This window comes from Falco punctatus (assembly GCF_963210335.1).
Source record: "Falco punctatus genome assembly, chromosome: 1".
Classification (NCBI taxonomy): Eukaryota; Metazoa; Chordata; class Aves; order Falconiformes; family Falconidae; genus Falco; species Falco punctatus.
Window position 1 is genome coordinate 31,604,006 of NC_137580.1, and position 20,630 is coordinate 31,624,635.

Below are 20,630 nucleotides of genomic sequence, written 5' to 3' on the forward strand. Positions count from 1 at the left end.
ATTATCTGATGTTCAGTGAAGTACCTTTGTTAAGTCACATGCCAGCCTTCCCTAACCTCCTCCATCCAAAATAATGATGTCACTGTAATCAACTTGTCAACGCATATAAATGCTACCTACCCTTGGCAACATGGCATCATCCAAGGAGATGATGCAAACTAACCTTGGTAGAACTTACTATTTTTTCAGTATACATTAAAGGGAGAGGTAGAATATTTAATTACTTTAAGTCCTATTTTTTACTGTCTATAAATTAAATTCAGCTACTTTTTCCTCAGTAACGTCACCCCAATTAAGGGGATGGTTATCTACTCTAGCCTTGGTGTCAATGAACAGCACCACCTCAAGATCATTTCAAAGATCCCATAAAGGTTCTTCAAAACTAAGAACTCTTAAGACTTGACTTACAATCCACTTACATTTGTAGACTTTTTCACAGGGATAACTATATTTAGGAAAAATTAATGAGACTTGTACAGGAATAAAATAAATTATTTAATTAAGTGACCAATATGTACATGAATAAGGTTGATTGACATTGCATTCTTACACATTCAGTAAAATACCTCCCCAGCTCAATAGCAATAGTCAAAGAAGTTAGTATTCCAGAATGACTGAGAATGGAATAGGAAACACAAACATTATCATGCAATAGCATTATTCTGCCACACATCCACAGTTCTGAAAACTGCCTGAAGTTCACTGAAAACGTAGCAGGAAAAAAGTTCTCAGAGTAATAAAAGGTATCATAAAAATCAATATGGATGATCAATAGTTTTCAGAAGCAGTTGGCTAAAACTCTTTAGCCTTCAGTGAGAGTGACAGCATGACAGAAAAGTGACAAACAGATGCAAAGACTTAAGGGAGTAATAAGATATGCAACATGTGAAAAGGAGATAGTTATCCTCTCTCACACAAACACAAGAATTGGGAAATAGATCGAATATCTGAAAATTTCATTTCAGAATAAAAAAAATTTCCTTGCTCTACAAACACTGCTGTAACTAGTTGTGAAGCACATTGCTAGAGGAAATTGTCAAGGCTAAAAACACAAATTGACTCAAAAGATTAAACAAAAATCTGGTACAAAACTCTCTTAGCTTCTGTTAAGCATAGGTGTACATTTTCCCATATTATGCTGAAGAAAACCTAAACCATGTTCCACCAGCAGCAAAGACATTACTAGAAGAAAAAAAAACCAAAAACACTTTACATTTACTGAGCCTTTTATATCCTTTCCTTAACCATCCATTACTGATGACTAGAAGGCATGGTACAGTATGTATATTCCTATGAACCAGATATATTCCACTACAGCAACTGCATCGAGGATGCCAGATTTTTTTTGGTCACATTGCAAACTCCAGATACACAAAGATGACATGAAAAGAAATTTTTAAAAAAAGTATCACATGTATTTCATTTAATGGTTCATCTGGTTTACTCCTTCCATACGTCTGCAACTTCACGTAGTTATCTGCACTGACAACGCAACAACAAAAAACATCTAGTAACTACCACGTAGAAGAAAAGATTAAGAGGCTTTTTAATTATTCTGATGTCAGGACAGCTGATTTGAAAGTGCAAGAAACATTATCTATGGTTTTGTACTAAATGACATTTTATATCTATGATTGCTATAATTTCAAACTTTCATATTTGACTGGCATGTGGAAAAATGAGCCAGTTCAGACATTTCAAGGTTACCTGTTAGAGATGACAGAGACTGCACCATTTTTCTTACGTAGGTTTTCTCTGGATTTCACTGCTCTGGAATTTCTTTTTGTATTCAGTGTTTCTTTTCTCCCTCTTTGTTTAGATCTTGAAAGGTTGATGGATAACAAAAAAATACACTAGAGGAAACTAAAAAGGTATCATAGTTCTACTCCTGTAGTAGTAGTGAACAAGGTAAATATATGTAACTTGAAATATTAATTATAAGCTATATATTATATCTATCTGAATGCTCAGGAAGTTCCTTTCCTGATTTTTTTTTTTTAAATTTTATTATCCAAGACTAAGGTCTGTTTCAGGTGTACTGTACTGGAATTCTGGATATACAGTCAAGAGTCCAGTTGACATTTCAATTCACAAAACTAACTCAGTGCAAGCTATTTTATTGATATTTCCCTAACACACTGCACTGCAAACATGAGTGTGAGCATTAGTCACACTGTAATCACTTGTTCCTAGTCCTGTACTTTCTCCAATAATTTATATTCCATTATGTCACGTATTTTGTCTTCTGATGCTTTGCATACATTAATTTAATTTCCAAATTTTGCACTCTAGGCATAACTTTTCTCCTGTATCATGCCCCCAATCATTCTTTTCAAGTCCATCCTTTTCATGTAGCAAGCCCCACTTTGCTATTCAAAGTTTTATTCAAACTTCTTTTCCCCATTCACAGAATGGGAAATGAACTTTCTCTCTCTCTGTTTTTTTTAACCTTTACTGCCCTTCAAGTAACCACGGAAATTAACAGCTGCACTAACATTAATCTTACAAGTACACTAACTAGTTTTTCTCAAATCTTAGTATTCTCAAGTTAGGTAAAAAAAATGACACAACGTATAGGGTAAGTTTCAAATATTTTCAGAAAATATCAGAATTCTAAATCCTATTTGGAATGCCTAGCTTAGATACAATACATACTATGCTATAGTTTTCTATGGCTGCAGGAGTATGAATTTCCACTGTTTTCCAGCATCTACAAAGGAGCACAAAGAAAATCTCAGTAGTTATATGCCTCTACTAAAAGCACCAAACTTATTTTCTGCTATACAGTCTTACTTTCTGGAGATAAACTTAACTATTTTGGCTGGTTTTTGGTTGATTTTGGGTTTGGTTGGTTTGGTTTTTTTTTTGTGTATGTGTCAAGTCAGCTTTGGAAGGAAAAATAAGTAAGACAAAATTAACCAAGACAGTTTTGCCATTTGCAAGAACAAATTATTTAAAAAAAAAATAAAAATTACATTCTGTCCCATCCTCAACTTTAACTGAAAATCTGTGGTCACTAAACTGCTCTAGCATCCTCCTGCCTGGAATATGAAATTCCAATTTTTCCAGTATTAGCCTTCAGCCAAGAACATCCTTTTTATAGTCCCCGAGAAAAGCCATTCACCTTTATTTACTGAGCACAGAAGCCTTAAAGAAGTATTTCCACGACATCAGAGACAAACTTTAGCAATTTGCCTTAAGAATTCTATCTTCTCTTGGACTATAGACGGACACAAATTTTGGCATCTAGTAGGAATAGCATGGATCTTTCGGTAAATAACACTCTCCAGAGAGGCAAAAAGCAAAAGGGAGTTGTCAGATTTGAATACAGCAGAAATAACAACTGAGAAGAAAGCAAGTATATCGGAGAGGCCAACATGGGAGAAATAGCAGGAAGAGTGAGGACTGGGAATGGGAAGACATGAGTGGCAAACTAAGATCTGCTAGACAAGAAGAATGGGCCTGAGAATATTATGGGAGATGAGGCATCAGAAAAGCCTGTGCCAAGGCAAAACATACAGTTTCAACCCCAAAATACACAAAGACCAGTAAAAATACTACAATTACTGCTTCATCTGTTGGCTTTTTTTGTGATAGAAATTTTCATCATGTTTTAAAATTTTCAACTTTGAAAACCAAAATACCTGCCTTACCCTGAAGAATCCAAACCCGTACTACAGCAAATATCCATGTGTTGAGATGTGAGTCAAGATCTCTGCCTTTTCTTTTTGTCTTACACAAGCATGAAGAGATCATCATGGTTGTTGGGGGCTAAGCCTGGTAGGCAACTAAGCACCACACAGCTGCTTACTCCCCTCCCCCCATCAGACAGGTGAAGAGAAAAGCATCAGTAAAAAGCAAGAAAACTTGTAGGTTGAGCTAAACATTGTTTAACAAATGAAGAAGTGAAAGAAAGAAACAAGCTAATCGCTCATCACCTCACATGGGCAGACCGATGCCAAGCCAGTTCCCAAGCAAAAGCTGGGTAACTTTTCCCTAAACCCCTCTCCTCTCCATTTTATTTCTGAACACATTATAAGGCATGGAATATCTCTTTGGTTAGTTTGGGTCATCTGTCTGGTTGTGTCCCCTTCTAATGTCTTGTGCACCCCCCAGTCGCTGTGGGGGACAGACACGGGACAGAGTGAGAAACAGAGAAGGCCTTGACGCTGTGCAAACACCGTTCTGCAAGAACTAAAATATTACCACGTTATCAGCACTGTTTTGATCACAAAGAACACAGCACCATACCAGCTGCTATGAAAAAAAGTAACTCCAGCCAGCCAGACACCATACAATGAGAATACTGAAGAAAAATGGATGCTTTCTACATGGGAAAAAAGTGTTGGCTTTTCCAAAGGCACAGAGGACCTGTTCATTGGAAAACTTTCACTTCAAAATGTCCGACTGCCAAATCAGTTGCAACTGGACCTACACACTTGATGCTTTTGACTGATCTAGCAAGGACCTAACATAACTGAATAGCAAAACCAATTCTTTATTAGTCTAGCTATATGGTAGAACATATCACAGTATTTGCTGCAGAACACATTACAGGAACTCTTTAATAAGCTACAAGAGATGAATGCAATACCTCAATATGGATTCTGGAAACAATCCCCAGGCAAGTGCTCACACGGAAACTTCCCTGGAAGGAAGTTATCCCATAACTGTTCAGTGAAATTGTTCCAGCTCCTCCTCCTGAAGCACAAATCTCTCAACATTGTCAGAAATAAGATACAGCAATCACTAATCCAAGGCAGAATTAGACCCAGAGACTGACTCGAGTAGCAAGTTCCACTTTCCTTAATCAAAGTTGTCAAATAAATGGGTTTTGAGACAGTGTGCTTCACACAGGCTTACTAGGGGATAGAGATTATTAAGAATACTAAATTAAATACAGAATAGAGTGACTAAAGAAAGTTTTTACTTCCTCAGAGGAGGTCAGAAGAAAACAATGCTGGAAACAGGAGGAGTCTAATGTAAAGAATTTCAGATTTTTATATAATCTCTAGAGAAGTTTCAGAATACACTGTGCAACTCAGAAAGAATGAACACAAGAAATTCCAATCTCTGCTCTCTAATGATATGAAGTGACAATGAAGTTTGGTGAGAGGTTGAAGCAAAGTTCCAACATTTCTAATATCTACCAAATAGCTGGTACCCCAAAAGCCATTAAGTGTGACAGGACTGGGAAGGAAGAAATACTGCCATTTCAACTACTATAGATATACTGTAGTTAGGAGTGCAGCAAAAGAAACCTCTGTGCTTTGTTTAATCCCAGTTCTAAAAACACAGCCAACTTTCAGATGCAACTTTCTCCTAGACCTCTTATATAGCCATGAAACCTGTGAAAATGTGAAGAGTTTGTGGCTGGACAGTGAGACAAAAGCCTTTTAAAGGAAGATATTAAAATAAGACAAGTCCTTTACAGTTTTTCTTCTATTGTTCTCCCTCAACATTAAAACAACTTCTACATATCTGGTAAGCTAGAAAGTCTTTCAAATGTACTTTCAGCCCTTGGCACAAGATAACCCTCACCATAACAAGGCCTATTGCTTCTACTCTAAGAAACAAAAATTATTTTCAAATAATTCAAGTTGCTGTGTGACCAGTTACCACAAACCTATCAAATGTGGTATACTACAAGCTCACCAGTACATGACCTCACTTGGTTCACTTGGCCTACTAAGGTTATCTAAGGAAGTAAAATACTAGGTTTTCTAGTTTTACATTTAAAGTTTGAGGATTAATATAAAAGTATTCCTTTTTTTCAGCCATTAACAGAGACATCACCTGAGAAAAGCTGAAAGAGATGGATTCAAGCAGCAAACTGGGACTCTGTTTTCTCTCTTTCTTTTAATTCTCTATCCTCTGTCCATTTCCAGTTTCAATTTGCTTACCACAGAAAAATTAGTGAGGAACTTAAGCAGTATTGAGGAAAGTTCATACTCATGGACTTTAAACAAGCTAAAAATTATCAAAGCCAACATATATATAATGGTGTCCATGTACAGGGCACACTGAATAGTTCTCAGGAGCTATATCTTCATCTTCCACTTGTTAAAAACATTCCATACAGGTTAAGCAATATACTGCAATCCTACTTAGTAAGACTCAGCTACTCCACATCAGGCTTACTTTGTTTTTGCAGATTTCTACATTTAGAGTAACACGTTATATGAAGAGTAAAAGCAAGGCAGAAGAACATTTTAAAACACAAGAATCTTCTGTTAATGCAAGTATATTTTCCTGTGCACAGACTTCTATGAAGACGAGATGTTAATATAGAATATATTTCTGTGCATTCACCTACACAGCCATATTCTCTTACAAACACTGTAGAACACAACTCTGAAAAGAAAAGATCATCTATCACTAAGAAACTTCATCCCATCCAGTGGTTTCACAGACACAAAGACAGTTCCTACATATTTTAAAAATGACCATTTATGATCTGGCATGAGCTGATATATAAAAACAGAGCACAATTTCATACAGCTGTTTCTGCTATGATTGCTCTATGAAATATATATTAATTGCAGCTGTTGATTAATATCACTTTTAATATTTGTTTTCCGTTGGAATAAACCGATGCATTTGATTTCTAAGTGCAACTTATTTCACACTGATATCCTTTATTTTTTAAATGAAGCTGAAAATCAGACACTGTTATGATTTGCCAATGGTAGAAATGCACAGCTTAAAAAAGTGATGTTCTGTAAGTTTAATACATGATTAAAAAACCCAACCACCTAAAGGACACAATTTCTAAGAGATTAATTTAAAAGACATCTAATTGGGCATATGAATTCAGTTAAGATGGAAGTAAACACAAACAACTAATATTACTTATGCTCAAACATAACATTTCACATTTATCTTTTCCATGGATGAGGATATTAAATAAATGAACCTTACAAATGGCTAAAACAAAGACCTTCATAAAAATTCTATCTTCTCCAAAACAAAAATGCATTCAATATCTACAGGCCTGATCATTAAGGGAAACAGTTGTACTACTAACATTCAGCACTAAATAAGCAACACACTGGCAACAAACTAAAAGGAAAGAACTAAAATAAACAAGCTTATATTGTCAAAAGAAAGGACAGGTGATGAAGTCTTCTCTCGGCCACCCTGTACTCCACAGCCTGCAATTCTGCAAAACCTTCACTCTTCATGAAGTTCTGAGCAGATTTACTTTTTTCAAGCTACCCCCCTCCATGCCCCCCACATTTTTTCTTTACTCTCCACTGATCTTTAGATTGTTGTAACTTATATATAACTCAGCCTAATATGACCCAACCTACACTGTGAGTGTGCCTAACTACTGTGGTTTTTATCTGCATAGCATCTGAGAGAAAGGAGTTTTTAAATCCTTAGACTACTTATACCCTAAACATTTTACCATCTTCTACTATTTCCTTTCACCTAGCAGAACAGAACCACAGAAGTTGTTGCTATTCTTTCTCAATAAAAATACTGCTACAGCAGTTCTAAGTTAGTCAGTTCTAAGCAAGGTGCAGAAGACACTGAAGATTATGCAGATCCATTACTTTGCAGTGATATATGCATCTCAGGAGTGTTCTTTCTGCTATGAACATACTTTGATTTATGTAATATGATATGTAACTGATACACAGACAAATGATGCATTTCAGAGGCTCTTATTCCATCCATAATATCACACACCTGAGGTACATAAACTGCTGATGAAATGACACCTATCTCCTCTGCTCGTCCCTCCAGGTGTGACTGTGTTCATAACCACTATCTCTAGAGCTGGTGAAGTCGGCAAAATGACAGTTTTAGATCACCCATCATGCCACAGGCTGGTTCATCATTCAGAATGAACAAATGCATTAACAGAGCCACATGCAGTCATCAACTCACTCTCACCTTTGCCTGGCAGCAGCACTTAGGCCTTGAGTCGCATTACAGTGTCTACTGTAATAAATTTTGCTATAAAGACTTTGTCCTGAAGATTAAGAATTGAACTAAAAACTAACCCATTTTTAAAAATAAAGTTTTCATAGCCACACATAACGTACAAAGAGCCAACCTCAATCTGCTTTGAAATACTGCTGACCCTCTTTCTTATCCATACTACAAAAGGAGATAAAATTAATTAAAACCTCACCAATCAAGAATGTCTAAGGGACATGAACAATGCCAGCATTTCTCCTACTCCTAAAGTCCTTTTCTCCTCTGTACAGAATGAATGATGGGTGGTCCAACTGCACTGTGGCTTTTTGGAAGTAGGGGGCACAGCAGCCCCTGAAATAACAAAACCAGAAAGTTTTTGAGCCATACACAAAACATTCCCTCTCTTCAAGAAAAAAAAAAAAAACAAAACAAAACAAAAAACAAACCACAGACCCACCTGCTCCAGGGTGAATGCCACCAACCACGCACTATCACATCTTTGTACTGCATGATCCTGTACTGCTCCGGCCTGTACTTAAAGAATTTAAGTCCTCCAGCACAGAGAACATGTTACGTGTTTCAAACAAGTCTTCTACTGCACAGCACTATATACACTTTTGGCACTATATCAAATAATACTGACATAAATACAATAGAAAAAGCTCTGCTTCATTTCATCACGCCCTCTCACTGGAAGTCACTGGTTCAATTAGAAACTCCCTCTCCCTTTTCTGACCCACTTTCATCCTCCCACGTTGCCTTCATTATTGTCCTCTCTCTTTTCCAGTCCCCATAAAAAGAAAATCACAGAACCACAACTGCCATTTAAACACAGCTTGCACCATATCAGTAAGTAGACTCATTTTTTAACAACTTACAGAAAGTAAACAAATTCAGTTCCTTACAGTGGTCTACCTACATTTGGAAAAAACTTCATCCAGTAAAATCACTGTACTTGTACATAACTCTGAAAATCAAAGGTCTAGTCCAAAAAGTACATAATTTTAATCCAGACAGAACTCACATAACTGCCACACTAAGTTAAGGCAAGAACATGAGTAACAACAGCTTATTTACGAACAAGAAAGTGCCTAAATACCTACCTGAAGATGTGTTTTTCCTGCTTTTGCTTTTCACTATAGATACGTGCTGGAAGAAGCTACAGTAGCCAAAAGATTTCAAGCATACTAAAGAACACAGATATTACAAACTTGAAATACGCCACTAAAATATTGGAATGGTGTAGAATGTGAGAAACATCATAAATTACTCCTCCTATTAAGATTCCTTTATATTCACATGCTACTATTTCTTTTTGATTGACTCCCAAATAACATTGGCTCAAACATTCAGTGAAAACTGCATATTTGCACACTTACCTTACCAACTGAGTTATCAGCTTGAAAAATCAGCATGCCAACAGAATCTCAGTCCCTAAAACACAATATAATTTGGCTCATCTATTATAACTGCATCGGGAACGAGCAATACAAGGCTCATTAGTTTTATCTTCATCTACTCAAACCAAAAAGGAGTGACTGTTTGGAAAACAACTGCACAGAGATCACAAAACTGGCTACTAAAATAATGGTAAACTGCTAATGCATTAAAACTGTCTGAAGCATGCTTCCACATGCAATGTTGCACATTCACAGCTTTCAGTGACAACTACTTTTCTCAGTTATTATGGTTCTTCTTGTCTATCTAGCACAACAAATTTTCCCTTGGATCTCACCTTGTACATCATCTCTGAATAGATATTTCACAAGTGAACTTGACTTTTATTTCCTAAGAAAGTGGTTCTATGTCCCCTATTAAATCAGAATTAAAGTACTAGTGAGCCTTTAAAAAACAGGCAGCTACTTTTTCTTTTAAGAGATTATTTTTTTAAATACAAGAACAGAGACATCAAGCAATAAAGTAGTGCCCTTTTACAGTTACCATCTGTGCATAACCGCAAATAAGATTTAGTCTGAAGAAGGATTTTTTTAGATGCACAAGGATCAACTTTAAGAAACCTACTGATTGTTACCTCTGTTGTCCGATTACTTGAAAAGTCACAAATTAGACAGAAGAGATTTTTTTAGACCACTTTCCTGCCAATACAGGAATCCTATGCTGTACTAAAGTACCTGAGAATTTGTTCAACCTTGCTTTCAATTTTCAATGACTGAATGTTTGCAGTGTTCAATGAACAGTTTCCCATCTTTAAACAAACCTTCCATCCATAACTAAAAGATAAGCGGTCAGCTTCTGTGCAGAAGGCAACATTAAAAAAACCCAAAAACCAAAAAACAAATAAGCACAAAAACTTAAGGTTCACTGTTTTCTTTGAACTGCCACTGTTCACTGCAATGCCAAAAACATATAATAGAAGCGGAAATTGTAAATTATTTTGCAAGGAAGTAGTAAAGAACCATACTGAACTTGCAAAGGAAGAAGATCCTCAAAAAGCCAGCCTAACCTCACATAACCATAAAGGCAAATACGTATTTCTTTTGAACACCTCTTAAAGAGATAACAGGTTCTTGACAGGGATAGCCACTGGTAAACTCAAAATTTCTAACCACTGCTCTATTGAAGTAATAGGTTAACCTTTCTTCCATGTGCTTTTCCTTACTCTATACCCACATAAAGGAGCTTCATTACTACTGTGACTGCTTCCTATCAACAGAAAAACAAGAACATACTAATCTGTCGCTAAGGGGCTTACTGTCCTGCTCCAGGCTCCTCAACCAGCTTCCCCTGCACCACCTGCAGAATTGAGACCTTCAGAGGGAGCTAACTCAGCCTATCGATACACTGAGTAGTAGGAGACTGAGGAAAACCAATGGGTTTGGTTGCAGAAAGCTGGTTGGTCACCTCAGCAAATCAACTTTAACAGAAGCCAAAAGAAATTACACTGAAGGAGCAGCTAAGCTTGTATTCTCTTACACCCTAGCAAGCCTATAACTCTCACGGGAAAGAACTAAATGTAGAAAATAAAACACAGAAGAATGCTGTAAGGGAAATGACTTGCAAAAAACAAGTCTTAGGCATAATTAAGACATCTTACCAGAGACTAACATCCTTAGTCAAAGTTTAGCTTAGGATAGCTATAAGCCTCTCACTCTAAATGCAGTCAGAACTTAATACAAAATGACAGCTAAGTATACTAACATCTCTAAGGTTTAAGCAGACCAACTCTGACAGTCTTGCTGTGACCATTTAAGCCACCAGAGTCTCAAATGCCTTTCCCACCTCTCTGCTAGGTCAGGGTAAGCAAACATGTGTGTCCCCCAGCCGCTCCAGCTCACAGTTGGACTGCGGCTTCACAGGCAGCTGATTTGTCACCACCAAAACACAGGTCTCACGAACTCCAGCACTTGTCAGACCTTCCCACAAATTCAAATCAGTAACCCAGAAAAAACCCCCACACTATCTTTTGGGAGAGGAGGGGGATGAAAGGAAGGAAGGAAAGTGAATTCTATTGATTCTGTCATGAACCCAGGGAGTGCCAGCACCACCACCATGGTTCTACAGGAATGCTCTGAGTAGAATGGGACCTCCCACTGCAGCAGCAGCACCCTATTAGAAACCTGGTGCATCCATAGCTTCAGTTTAGACACACTTCATTGTATTTTAAATAATTTAAAAAAAAACAACCACCAAACAATTCATACACTCCATTTACTGACCTTGCTTTAGGAACTGTAAGCTCTAACAGCAATAGCACATACAGTGCTTAGCCCACCAAAGAAAAAAGTTTCAAGAGCGATTTTAAAAAAAATATCTTTACTGTATTTTCATACTTCTCAAAAACACCTTTAGTAAATGGGGATGATGCCCTGTCAACCCCCCCCTCCAGCAACTCAGTCAGCTGAGTCATTTTGATATTCTAGAATTTTATTTTATTTTTATACACAGTTTTATTAGAGTCTGTACCCTCTCCTTTCATTCCCTTTCTTCCTCCAGCTTCCATACTGCTGCAATCCCTCAAAATGCAAAATGGAAGCAGCTCCTTATGTTTGTTAAAAGCAAACTGTTAAGAGTTACATAAGCTTACTTCCATGCAACTACATCTCATCCACTGATCCTAGATTTCTAAAACAATTCACAAATGGTATCAGTATGCAAGCAGAGAATAGGTTATCAGTTCATAACCAGGTTCCCATGCAAACAGTAATTTCCAAATTGGCAAATAAAATCCATTTATTCAGTAGATTAAAATGACACAAAACCTGTGAATACATACACTTTTTAACAAAGTCATATTTGGCACCAACCTGTTGTACAAAATTATAGGGTTTCCTAGATTTCAGATGTTTTCCTCTTGCGTCACCCAGGAATTACACGGTTACGCTAACATTAACTGGGTGCAGTTGCAAAATGAGCTGTCAGTATCCTAAAATTAATCAATCTCAGGTATATTGCTTCATAATTAAGCTTATGAATATATCATCCCATTAATATAAAGACACCAGCAATAAACACACATCCCAGAAAAGAGGAAGAATTAGACAGCTCTTTCAACCTTCTAGGACAGCTAAATCATTTGGAGGCTATTCTTGCTCGTCAAATCTTTTTCACTGTGGTTATACTAAAAGTCTCCAACTGGGAAGCATTTTATATAAACAAGTAATTCTTGAACCTTTAAAGTCACAAAACTAGACAGCAAAATTAAGTTACACTCCCTCTGCAGTTTACAAACCTGTGTTTCAATAATACCATAAATGCTTTAAAAGATTTAAAAGCTTTGGATTTTGTTGTTGTTGTTGAACTGATTCATAGGCAAATTACTTCTGTGTTTTCAAGTGATTAATTTATACTTCAGTTGCAGCTCCTGCAATAATTACTAGAGCATTGCCACACAGGAAAGACAAAAATTCAGTTTCCCATTTAACAAATGTTTAATGATTTAAAGAGAAAGAGGAAAATAAAGCATGTACAACAAGTATATTTCTGTTTAAATTATATCAACTAGAAGTTCCTTTCAATTATCGCTATTTTTAATGCAGAACTCAAATATTTAGAAAAAAATTGCTAGAGAAATATAATCTCCACAATGCCTATCATGAAATGCAGTAATACCTTTAACAATGCTTGTGGTAAATTGGTCAACGATCCCTGAACACGATAATGAAACAGATACTCCAAAAATACACCTCTACTCCTCCTTATCACAGTACATTTACAACAATCATACGAAAAGATTAGATTACACATCTGGGATGTCAGCAGGCTAACACCTTATCATCTTTTTTTCTAGTATTATAGTATTACGGTTCTCTTACATAGTTACACATGCTCCTATTGTGCCCAAATAGCTCTAATGGGGCATTTTTTTGTAAGAAAAAAAAAAAGTATCTGCAGAGCACAACTGCAAAGCAGTTATTATTGTCCATTTTTTTAAATGGAAATTGTGTGAATCATACTTAATTCAAGTAGGCTTGCTTTTCAGGTTTGTCAAGTTTAAACTCCACACAGATGCAAATTACTGGTAAAACTTCTCCCTGCATCTTAATGAGGTACACTATGAAGCCAACTTGAAAACAAGAGTGTTTGAGACAAATTTTACTTGACCTAGGTATTCTAAGTGTTTAAGGAGGTAGCATTTTAAAAGAAAGTTTTACCCAACAGCACTGAACTTCTGCATGATCTTGAACCTGTGACTGCTACAACACTAGTTTCCCAGACTAATGCCTGTGCTGGCACAAATTTTTGTCTAAGGATTTTACTGCATGATAAGCGTGCCTAAACAGTGTTGCGAAGACTCCCAACTGCTGAGCTCTGAACCCAACCTCTTTTCAAAACATTGTCTCATCCTTTCAAGTACATTCAGGCCAGAAGGGAAAGTAAATTGTCAAAACTGTTTTGAAGTACTAAACAACCAAATTCAGGAATTAACTTCAGTTAGCAGCTACCACCATCTCAATTGTATCTTGACCTGTTTACAAATTATTGCCAACACAGGACTGCCAAGTGTGTAGTACATGGAACATGCTAATGAACAGGGAGATTTCCTTCCCACAATTCCTGCCTAGCACTGCTTCAAACAGGGCAGATTGAACTCTCCAAGAAAAAATTAGAAAATCATACACAAACACGATCATTAAGGTTCAGCAATGAGATAGATAAGCTGAACTCCTGAAATAAAACATGTAGATGCCTGTGCAGCCAAGGTAAACGAATTTTAAAAGTCTCATCCTGAAAAAAAATCAAGGGATGACCTATATTAGAAGCTATGGCTTAGAATTCAGCATTTTAGAGAGATGGTATCTTTTCATTGAGTTTTATGGAAAGTGGAGGCTGGATAGACATTTCCAAAATACTGTCATTGAAGACGACAAGCAGAACTTGGCAATGGCACACTGTTTCACAGGAGGTCACTTTGCATATGCCATTTGGATAGATAGCAAGCATATGCCTTAGCTATACTACAGCTACGCATGGCCCATTAGGGATGACGGAGCTCATGGCATTGTCCAGTAAACTTCCCTCATCATACAAGTCACACATGTATAAGACACACAAGTTCTTTAGTCCTGCTGTTTATAGAACAACTTGGAGACCAAAAAGGCTCTGTTACCCGACAATAGCATATGCAAAATGCAGTCTAAACAAAAGAAGAAAATTTAGAATGCCAATTTTGAAGTGCTTGAATTACCTTACATGGTTATGGGAAAGTTTAAATACTGTCAAAATGGCAGTCACACATATAAAAAATACCAGCATTTCATCTTACAAGTCTTTTCAATTTGTTATCTACACACTGTTCACTCAGACATATAAGAAATATAGAAACCAACTCTTTGCTCTTCAGTCAGATTGTAAGCAGAGGGTCTCCAGAATTTCCAATGACAATAATAAATTATGAAATGCAATTTAACTGTTGAGCTCCTGCTTTAAGTGGATTTTTAAACAAAAAAAAAAAAACACCATGAGTTGCATACTAAATTTATTTATGACTATAAGCCTCTTGGAACAGGTATCAAATTATGTTGTGTTTACTAGCCTGAAGAAAGCCTAATAAAACATTCTGGCAACGGGAAGATAAACACCAGAAAAGTATATCACTGTGTAACTTAATTCTTTTTCCCCCCCCAGTGGTTCACAGGCTGCTGTAATAATTTTGTGTGCCAAGTTACCTACCATATTAGCTATGATGGTGTCTAGCTCTTTAAATAGATGATATTGCTATGGGGACAGAGGAAGAACTGCTGGACTGTTTCTGTGATGAGAAGGGTAGTGGGAGAAGTGAAATATGAGCAGCAGGTTTGGAAGCCTGAGGTATTTTTCACTTCTGTTTTGTATTTTTTCCATATACACAGGAAACTCCCTTGGGGGGAGAAAGACCAACTTCCCTACAGCTAAATACAAGAATATGTGTAAGACAGAAAAGCCATTCAGTGTTTCCATACCTCAACAAAACAAAAAATTCAGACAAAAATTTCAGTGCTGAGATAGTGAAATCTTAACTTTCTCATCTCCAAAATTTCTTCAGACAACAAAATCTTTGCAGTAATAGAAAAATCGAAAGAATAGAGACAAAAGAAGATCAGGATGCCTACACACATATAACCATCATTACCTACCTTCGTATTTAGAGAGCTCATTCTCTCACTCAATCCAGACTATTGTCCATGCATTCCCCTCTACTCCCTCTTGCTGCTGCAAAGCAAGTGAGGCAGTGAAGAAAGGCAGAGTTATGACAGTCCATCCAGAGGTGCAGGGCCTTCTGCTCCCACTGCTAGTGGTTACTCTAATTCAGGCCAAGGCTCCAGCAATCCATCTGTCCATCTCCAACAGCTGAAGAAAAGTAAGAACCACCCAACCCTAAATGGTACTTCCTATGAACATTCCCCTGTCTACAACTATTTTCAGTTCAGGGGATTTCTGAGCCCACTGTTGCCAGAAATGAACAGGTTTTATTCATAACTGGGCCTCACATGGTCCAAGCATACTGTAGATAGTAAGGGATACATTCTATGTGCTTTGGAGACCAGTGGGGCAGACAAGAGACCAAGGGAGAGTTCTGTAGAACAGGGCTACACTAGACGTGGAAGGGAATCCCGAGGCAATTTGGCATGATCAGCCTCAAAGGGTCACGCCACCCCAAAACTAAAATTCAGTTTTAACATGTCAGCAAAGCCAGTCTCATATTGTAGTGACACTTGAAAAGCCCCAAAATCACATGGCTACAGATGCTCACTGCTGACCTGAGCACTGACACAGAATGCCACAGCTTTTTGAAGGTATGCAAAGAAAGCCAGCTGTGAAATGTGGTATGATAATACAAATGTTTTTCAATAAAATTAACTACAAACAGTAAGGGAAAGCATAATGAATCTCTACTACTCATGTATTTGCTTTTCAAAAAGCTAATTTAACTAAGTAAGAAAACTGAGCTTCTACATTTGAGGGTCTCAAGCAGTTTTACTTTGGTACCATGCAATACAGCCCTGCTAGCAGATGCTTCTAACTTTGAGAACAAAATAAGACTTTTTTTTTTTAAAAAAAAAAAAAAAAAAAGAAGCTGCAGATCCAGCTGAGGTTTCAGGGTTTTTTGTTTTGTTTTGTTTATTTAAAGATTTTTTCCCCCAAGGAAAGGTTTTCCCCAAGAGATTTGCAACAATAAGCCATAATGTCCTTTAGGAAATGTAACTTCATTAACACCACAAACGATGCCATGACAAGCACCCAATGTCTGCTCAACTATGCTACTTCCAATACTTATAAGATCTGGTTGACCATGCCAGCACGCCGTGGGACAAACCCGAAGTATACTCACCATTAGGGCACCACTCTTCACAATACACAAGGAGTATAAAGAGGTCACAAAAGCTCATCATCCTGACTAGTTTTGTAATGAAAACCAACACAGTCCACCCTTTCAGGTATGCTAGAGCCCCTGTTAAAGGAGCTCCCTGAACCTGCCTGCCACCCAGCAGTATGAGTCATAGGTGATTACAGTAATGATACTGTGCCAAGACCTAGGGCACTCTGAACTCAAGAGTCCTCAAGAAGACGTTTCTAACAGCTACAATTAACTGTAGACACTGTAGAAAACGGACAGAATAACAAATCAAGAGGACTGAGACAGAAAGGCAAAAGCAAGTAGACAATGCAATAAATGGCCTCAGCCAGAAGAAAATGTAGTGTATTCCATTACAGATTATCTGGCAAAGGAGAAGCTGATAAATGACTCAACTCTCGGGAGAAGAGCATGAAGTTACTTTTGGCTTCCAAGACAGAAGAAAGCAGCTGGAAAAAGGAAGAGGCCACAGACAGAAGAAGCAATGAAGATCCAGGACAAAGCTTAAGTGTTTGCTTCCTGTTACTCCAACTACAGTCCAGTGTTGCAAGACTGAATGTTTGAAGGTTCCTTTTACCAAAGCAGAAAGGTTGCACACACTGAGCCTCACTGGCTGGAACTATTATTCAATTCTGATATGCAAAGGACATGCCTATTGGACTTTTTAAATCTTGTTGGAAAATGAAGGGGATAGGAGTCCTGTAGCCAAAGGGTTACATGAGCTGCTTAATCACTGAACATAAACTGAGGCTCACTGTTGAAAGAAAAAGTGCACCAGTGTTACCCACCTACTTGAGGAATATCTTTGTTAATCTTTCAGATACGTATTTTTTGTGACATAAAAATAAGTAGACAAGTTCATGACAAGTGTAGCACAAAACCTACAAACTATTAAAGATGCCTTCTCTGATGAGAACAACAAATATCAAACTATTTCAATCAAAATGATAATTTCTAACTTATATTAAAACATCCCAGTATGAATACCATTTCTCTTAAGATTCTAAAACAATATTAAGAAAAGCAAATCTAGTGTTTCTCTTCAACCACTGAACCAGGCAAAAAGAAAAGTTACAATTTTATGCAGGAAGTTACACATGCTCTTTTAACCCATCTTATGTTAAAGGAAACTTTCTGTATAGTCAATATTAATTCAAGTTGTATAACAAAGCTGTGTAACAAACAACCTGAAGCTTATCTGTATACACACATACCCCTTTTTGGGCAATGCTTATTTACAGAATTTGGCTCTCAAAACTTCGTCTCAGCTTTACTTTGTTTGCTTTCATCACTTCAAAACCAATCCTTTCCCCCAGTTCTGCTGCTTTAGAAATACACCATGTTAGTAAAGAACAAAGTGTTCTGTTTCTTTACAGCTTTCAATATACTCCCTACAATGCTACTAGCAACAGATTGCAGTCTCTGAATTAATTAATTCAAAGTTCTGTTCTATCCATCCCTCTTGGAGTAGCAAAAGAATAACAAAATAGTAATAGCTTCCCACACACTTCTAAGATGAAGAAGAGGACTGAAACATGTCAAAAGAGAGAAGCGTAGTGAAAGGAAATAATGAAACTCCTTCAAAATAAAGTGATCCTCCACTATGTCATCTACTTACCCCTCCCAAAATATGTTTCCTGCCTTCACAGTATTAACACCTAGGATCTTTCTTTGCCTTTCCCCATATAACTTAATTTTCCTCACTTCTCTGTATCATTGTTTTGTCTTCTGTTACACATGGTATCTTGGGTTCTTGAATTCTTCAGATTTTATTTTCTCTCCAATACTCGCCAGCTCTTTAGCTGGGAGACAAGCTGCATACCATTAGATATCTCCTCTCACAATGAAAGACACTGATATGGCCAAGCTCCAAGTTCCAAAAAGCAAGGAATAGGGTTTGGATTTGACTTAAAACATACAGTTGTTATATTATCACATTGGCTGAGTAGTAACAGTGACTTCCCCATTCTGTAGATAACAGTGCTGATGCTCTAAGCACACCACAAGCCTTACAGGGCAAATAACAGAAAAAAAGGGGGGGGAGGGGGGAGGGAAGGGAACATGACAGATCTGTTGGGAAGTACTCTGGAAATACCGTTCTGGACAAAGGTAAATGAACGCAGACTGCCCAGGAACAAAGAGAATTGGGCTTATATAGAAACATCACAGGAAAAAAAGCAGAGAGAAAGTATCCTGCTGTATTACTCCATAAAAAAAAGTAAAGAGATGTAGAAGCAAAACTAATTGAGGGCTGGTCATGAAATTCAGGAGAGAACAAGACTGAAAGCAACTAAGTAATACAAAAAAACCCCAAAGTTCTTTCATTACACTGTACATATAACAAGAGGAAGCAGAATTGACCAGATCTAAATTGGAATCAGCAGAAAGGAATGTCAAGCAGTGATTAATACACATTTCAACTAATGCCAAAACAAAAAGGAGAATATATTAGGAAAGTGATTTGGACATGGTAGAATAGCATCTCCTATCTTAAAAAAAGAAGTAATACCATTATTGAACAAAATTGCCTAAAGTCAGGACATTAAGTAGGAGAATACTGAATACAACAGAGAAAGTGTCAAAAGTACCACCCGTAAAATCTACGTTAGGAAAGTACCTTAAACAACAAAACCCACGATTTGAATCCTATGCACCAGAAGCACTGAGGAAAACTTCCAGTAAGTGAAGTCTCTTATCTCTACAGATGCAATACTCATCACTGCCTAATAACATCTGGCAAACATCGGTCTTTGCTTTTGGGTTTTTTTAAGACCTGTTCTAACCGAAAAAGATAAAACTTTCAAATTTGAACCGATGCAGTAAGACTTTAATGAGTATGCAAACTGACAAGTCTAACCAGTCTACTGCTAACTTTAAGAGCCACACAGCAATAAGGTGAAACAGCTAAGAGTCAGTTCAGTTTTTCTGCTTGCTTGCTAAGTACTAACAATATAAAAACCCAGAAATATTAAGATTTTGTCCAGAAGCACTATCTGAATGAACATTCAGAGAGTTCGTTCTTGTATGTTTTATTTCCATATTGAAATTCAGCCTAGAGTCAGGGAACGCTCACACAAGGACTGGCTTCAAACTCTGTCTTGTCATGTACCTTCAGCATACCTTCAGAGGTCACCTTTTATTGACTGCCATCTCAAAAGCTACATGTAGATGTAGCAGCTAGTAGCTAGTCAAAAGAATAATAGTTATCCTTACAGGTCAAGGGATCCAATAAAAAGAGTTGAACTATACTTTCTAGTAGCCTCTAACACTTGCAAATGACTGTAAGAGCCTGGTCTACTCTTCTTTGCTGCCATTTGAAGTATGATTTATCACTTCAACAAGCTAATTGTGAGTAAAACTTCTCAATAAGACTTTTTTTTTTTTTTTTACACATTGTTTCATGACGACTCCTTTGTTTTACCTGTTAACTACAAGGAAATACAGGTATCTTGCCCATTGCAAGTAAAAATGGAAAAAGTTCTGACATTTGTTTTACCATAGTTCTCACATTTCTTTTAGCACAGTTCTGAGTATTTTGAGGGTGCTGCTAGAAATGGTAGCATTGCTAAGAGAATTCTTATTTACTGTATTATCAAAATTGAACATTAACCTGGCCAATGTCCGTATTATTAATTAAAATAGATACTAGAATAAGTTTTTATGCCTTCACTTTCCTGTTTCTGATTACCTTTATGGCAAAAAAAAATACTTCAGATCTAGAAAACTCCCTGTTTTCTATCTCTGCATAATATATTTTTCTTTCACTCCTGCAGACAAACCAAGAGGCACATTCACCTCCATAACCAGCAAATCAATTAATATTGAAAGCCACACTTGTAAATTTAGTACTTACATAAAGATCTCTCAAACTTTTACATGACAATTTGGGTTAAAAGTATCATCTGCG

General features: G+C 37.0%; 1 protein-coding gene across 3 annotated transcripts in view; it reads right to left on the reverse strand.

Annotated features, from left to right (window-relative positions):
• RBPJ (recombination signal binding protein for immunoglobulin kappa J region) overlaps window positions 1-20,630 on the reverse strand; it is a 58,166-nt gene that overhangs the window by 28,060 nt on the left and 9,476 nt on the right. The window contains exon 1 of one of the 3 annotated variants that reach the window (XM_080386238.1): window positions 15,504-15,692. The exons of 1 other annotated variant lie outside the window; for it this stretch is intronic. Coding sequence is in view for 1 of the 2 variants with exons in the window: in XM_080386236.1 (XP_080242362.1) it covers window positions 8,387-8,439 (53 nt within the window). In the remaining variant the exon portion in view is untranslated. Of the gene's footprint in view, window positions 1-8,386; window positions 9,268-15,503; window positions 15,693-20,630 lie in introns of those variants that run through there. One more of the 3 variants, XM_080386236.1, reaches the window with a different exon arrangement.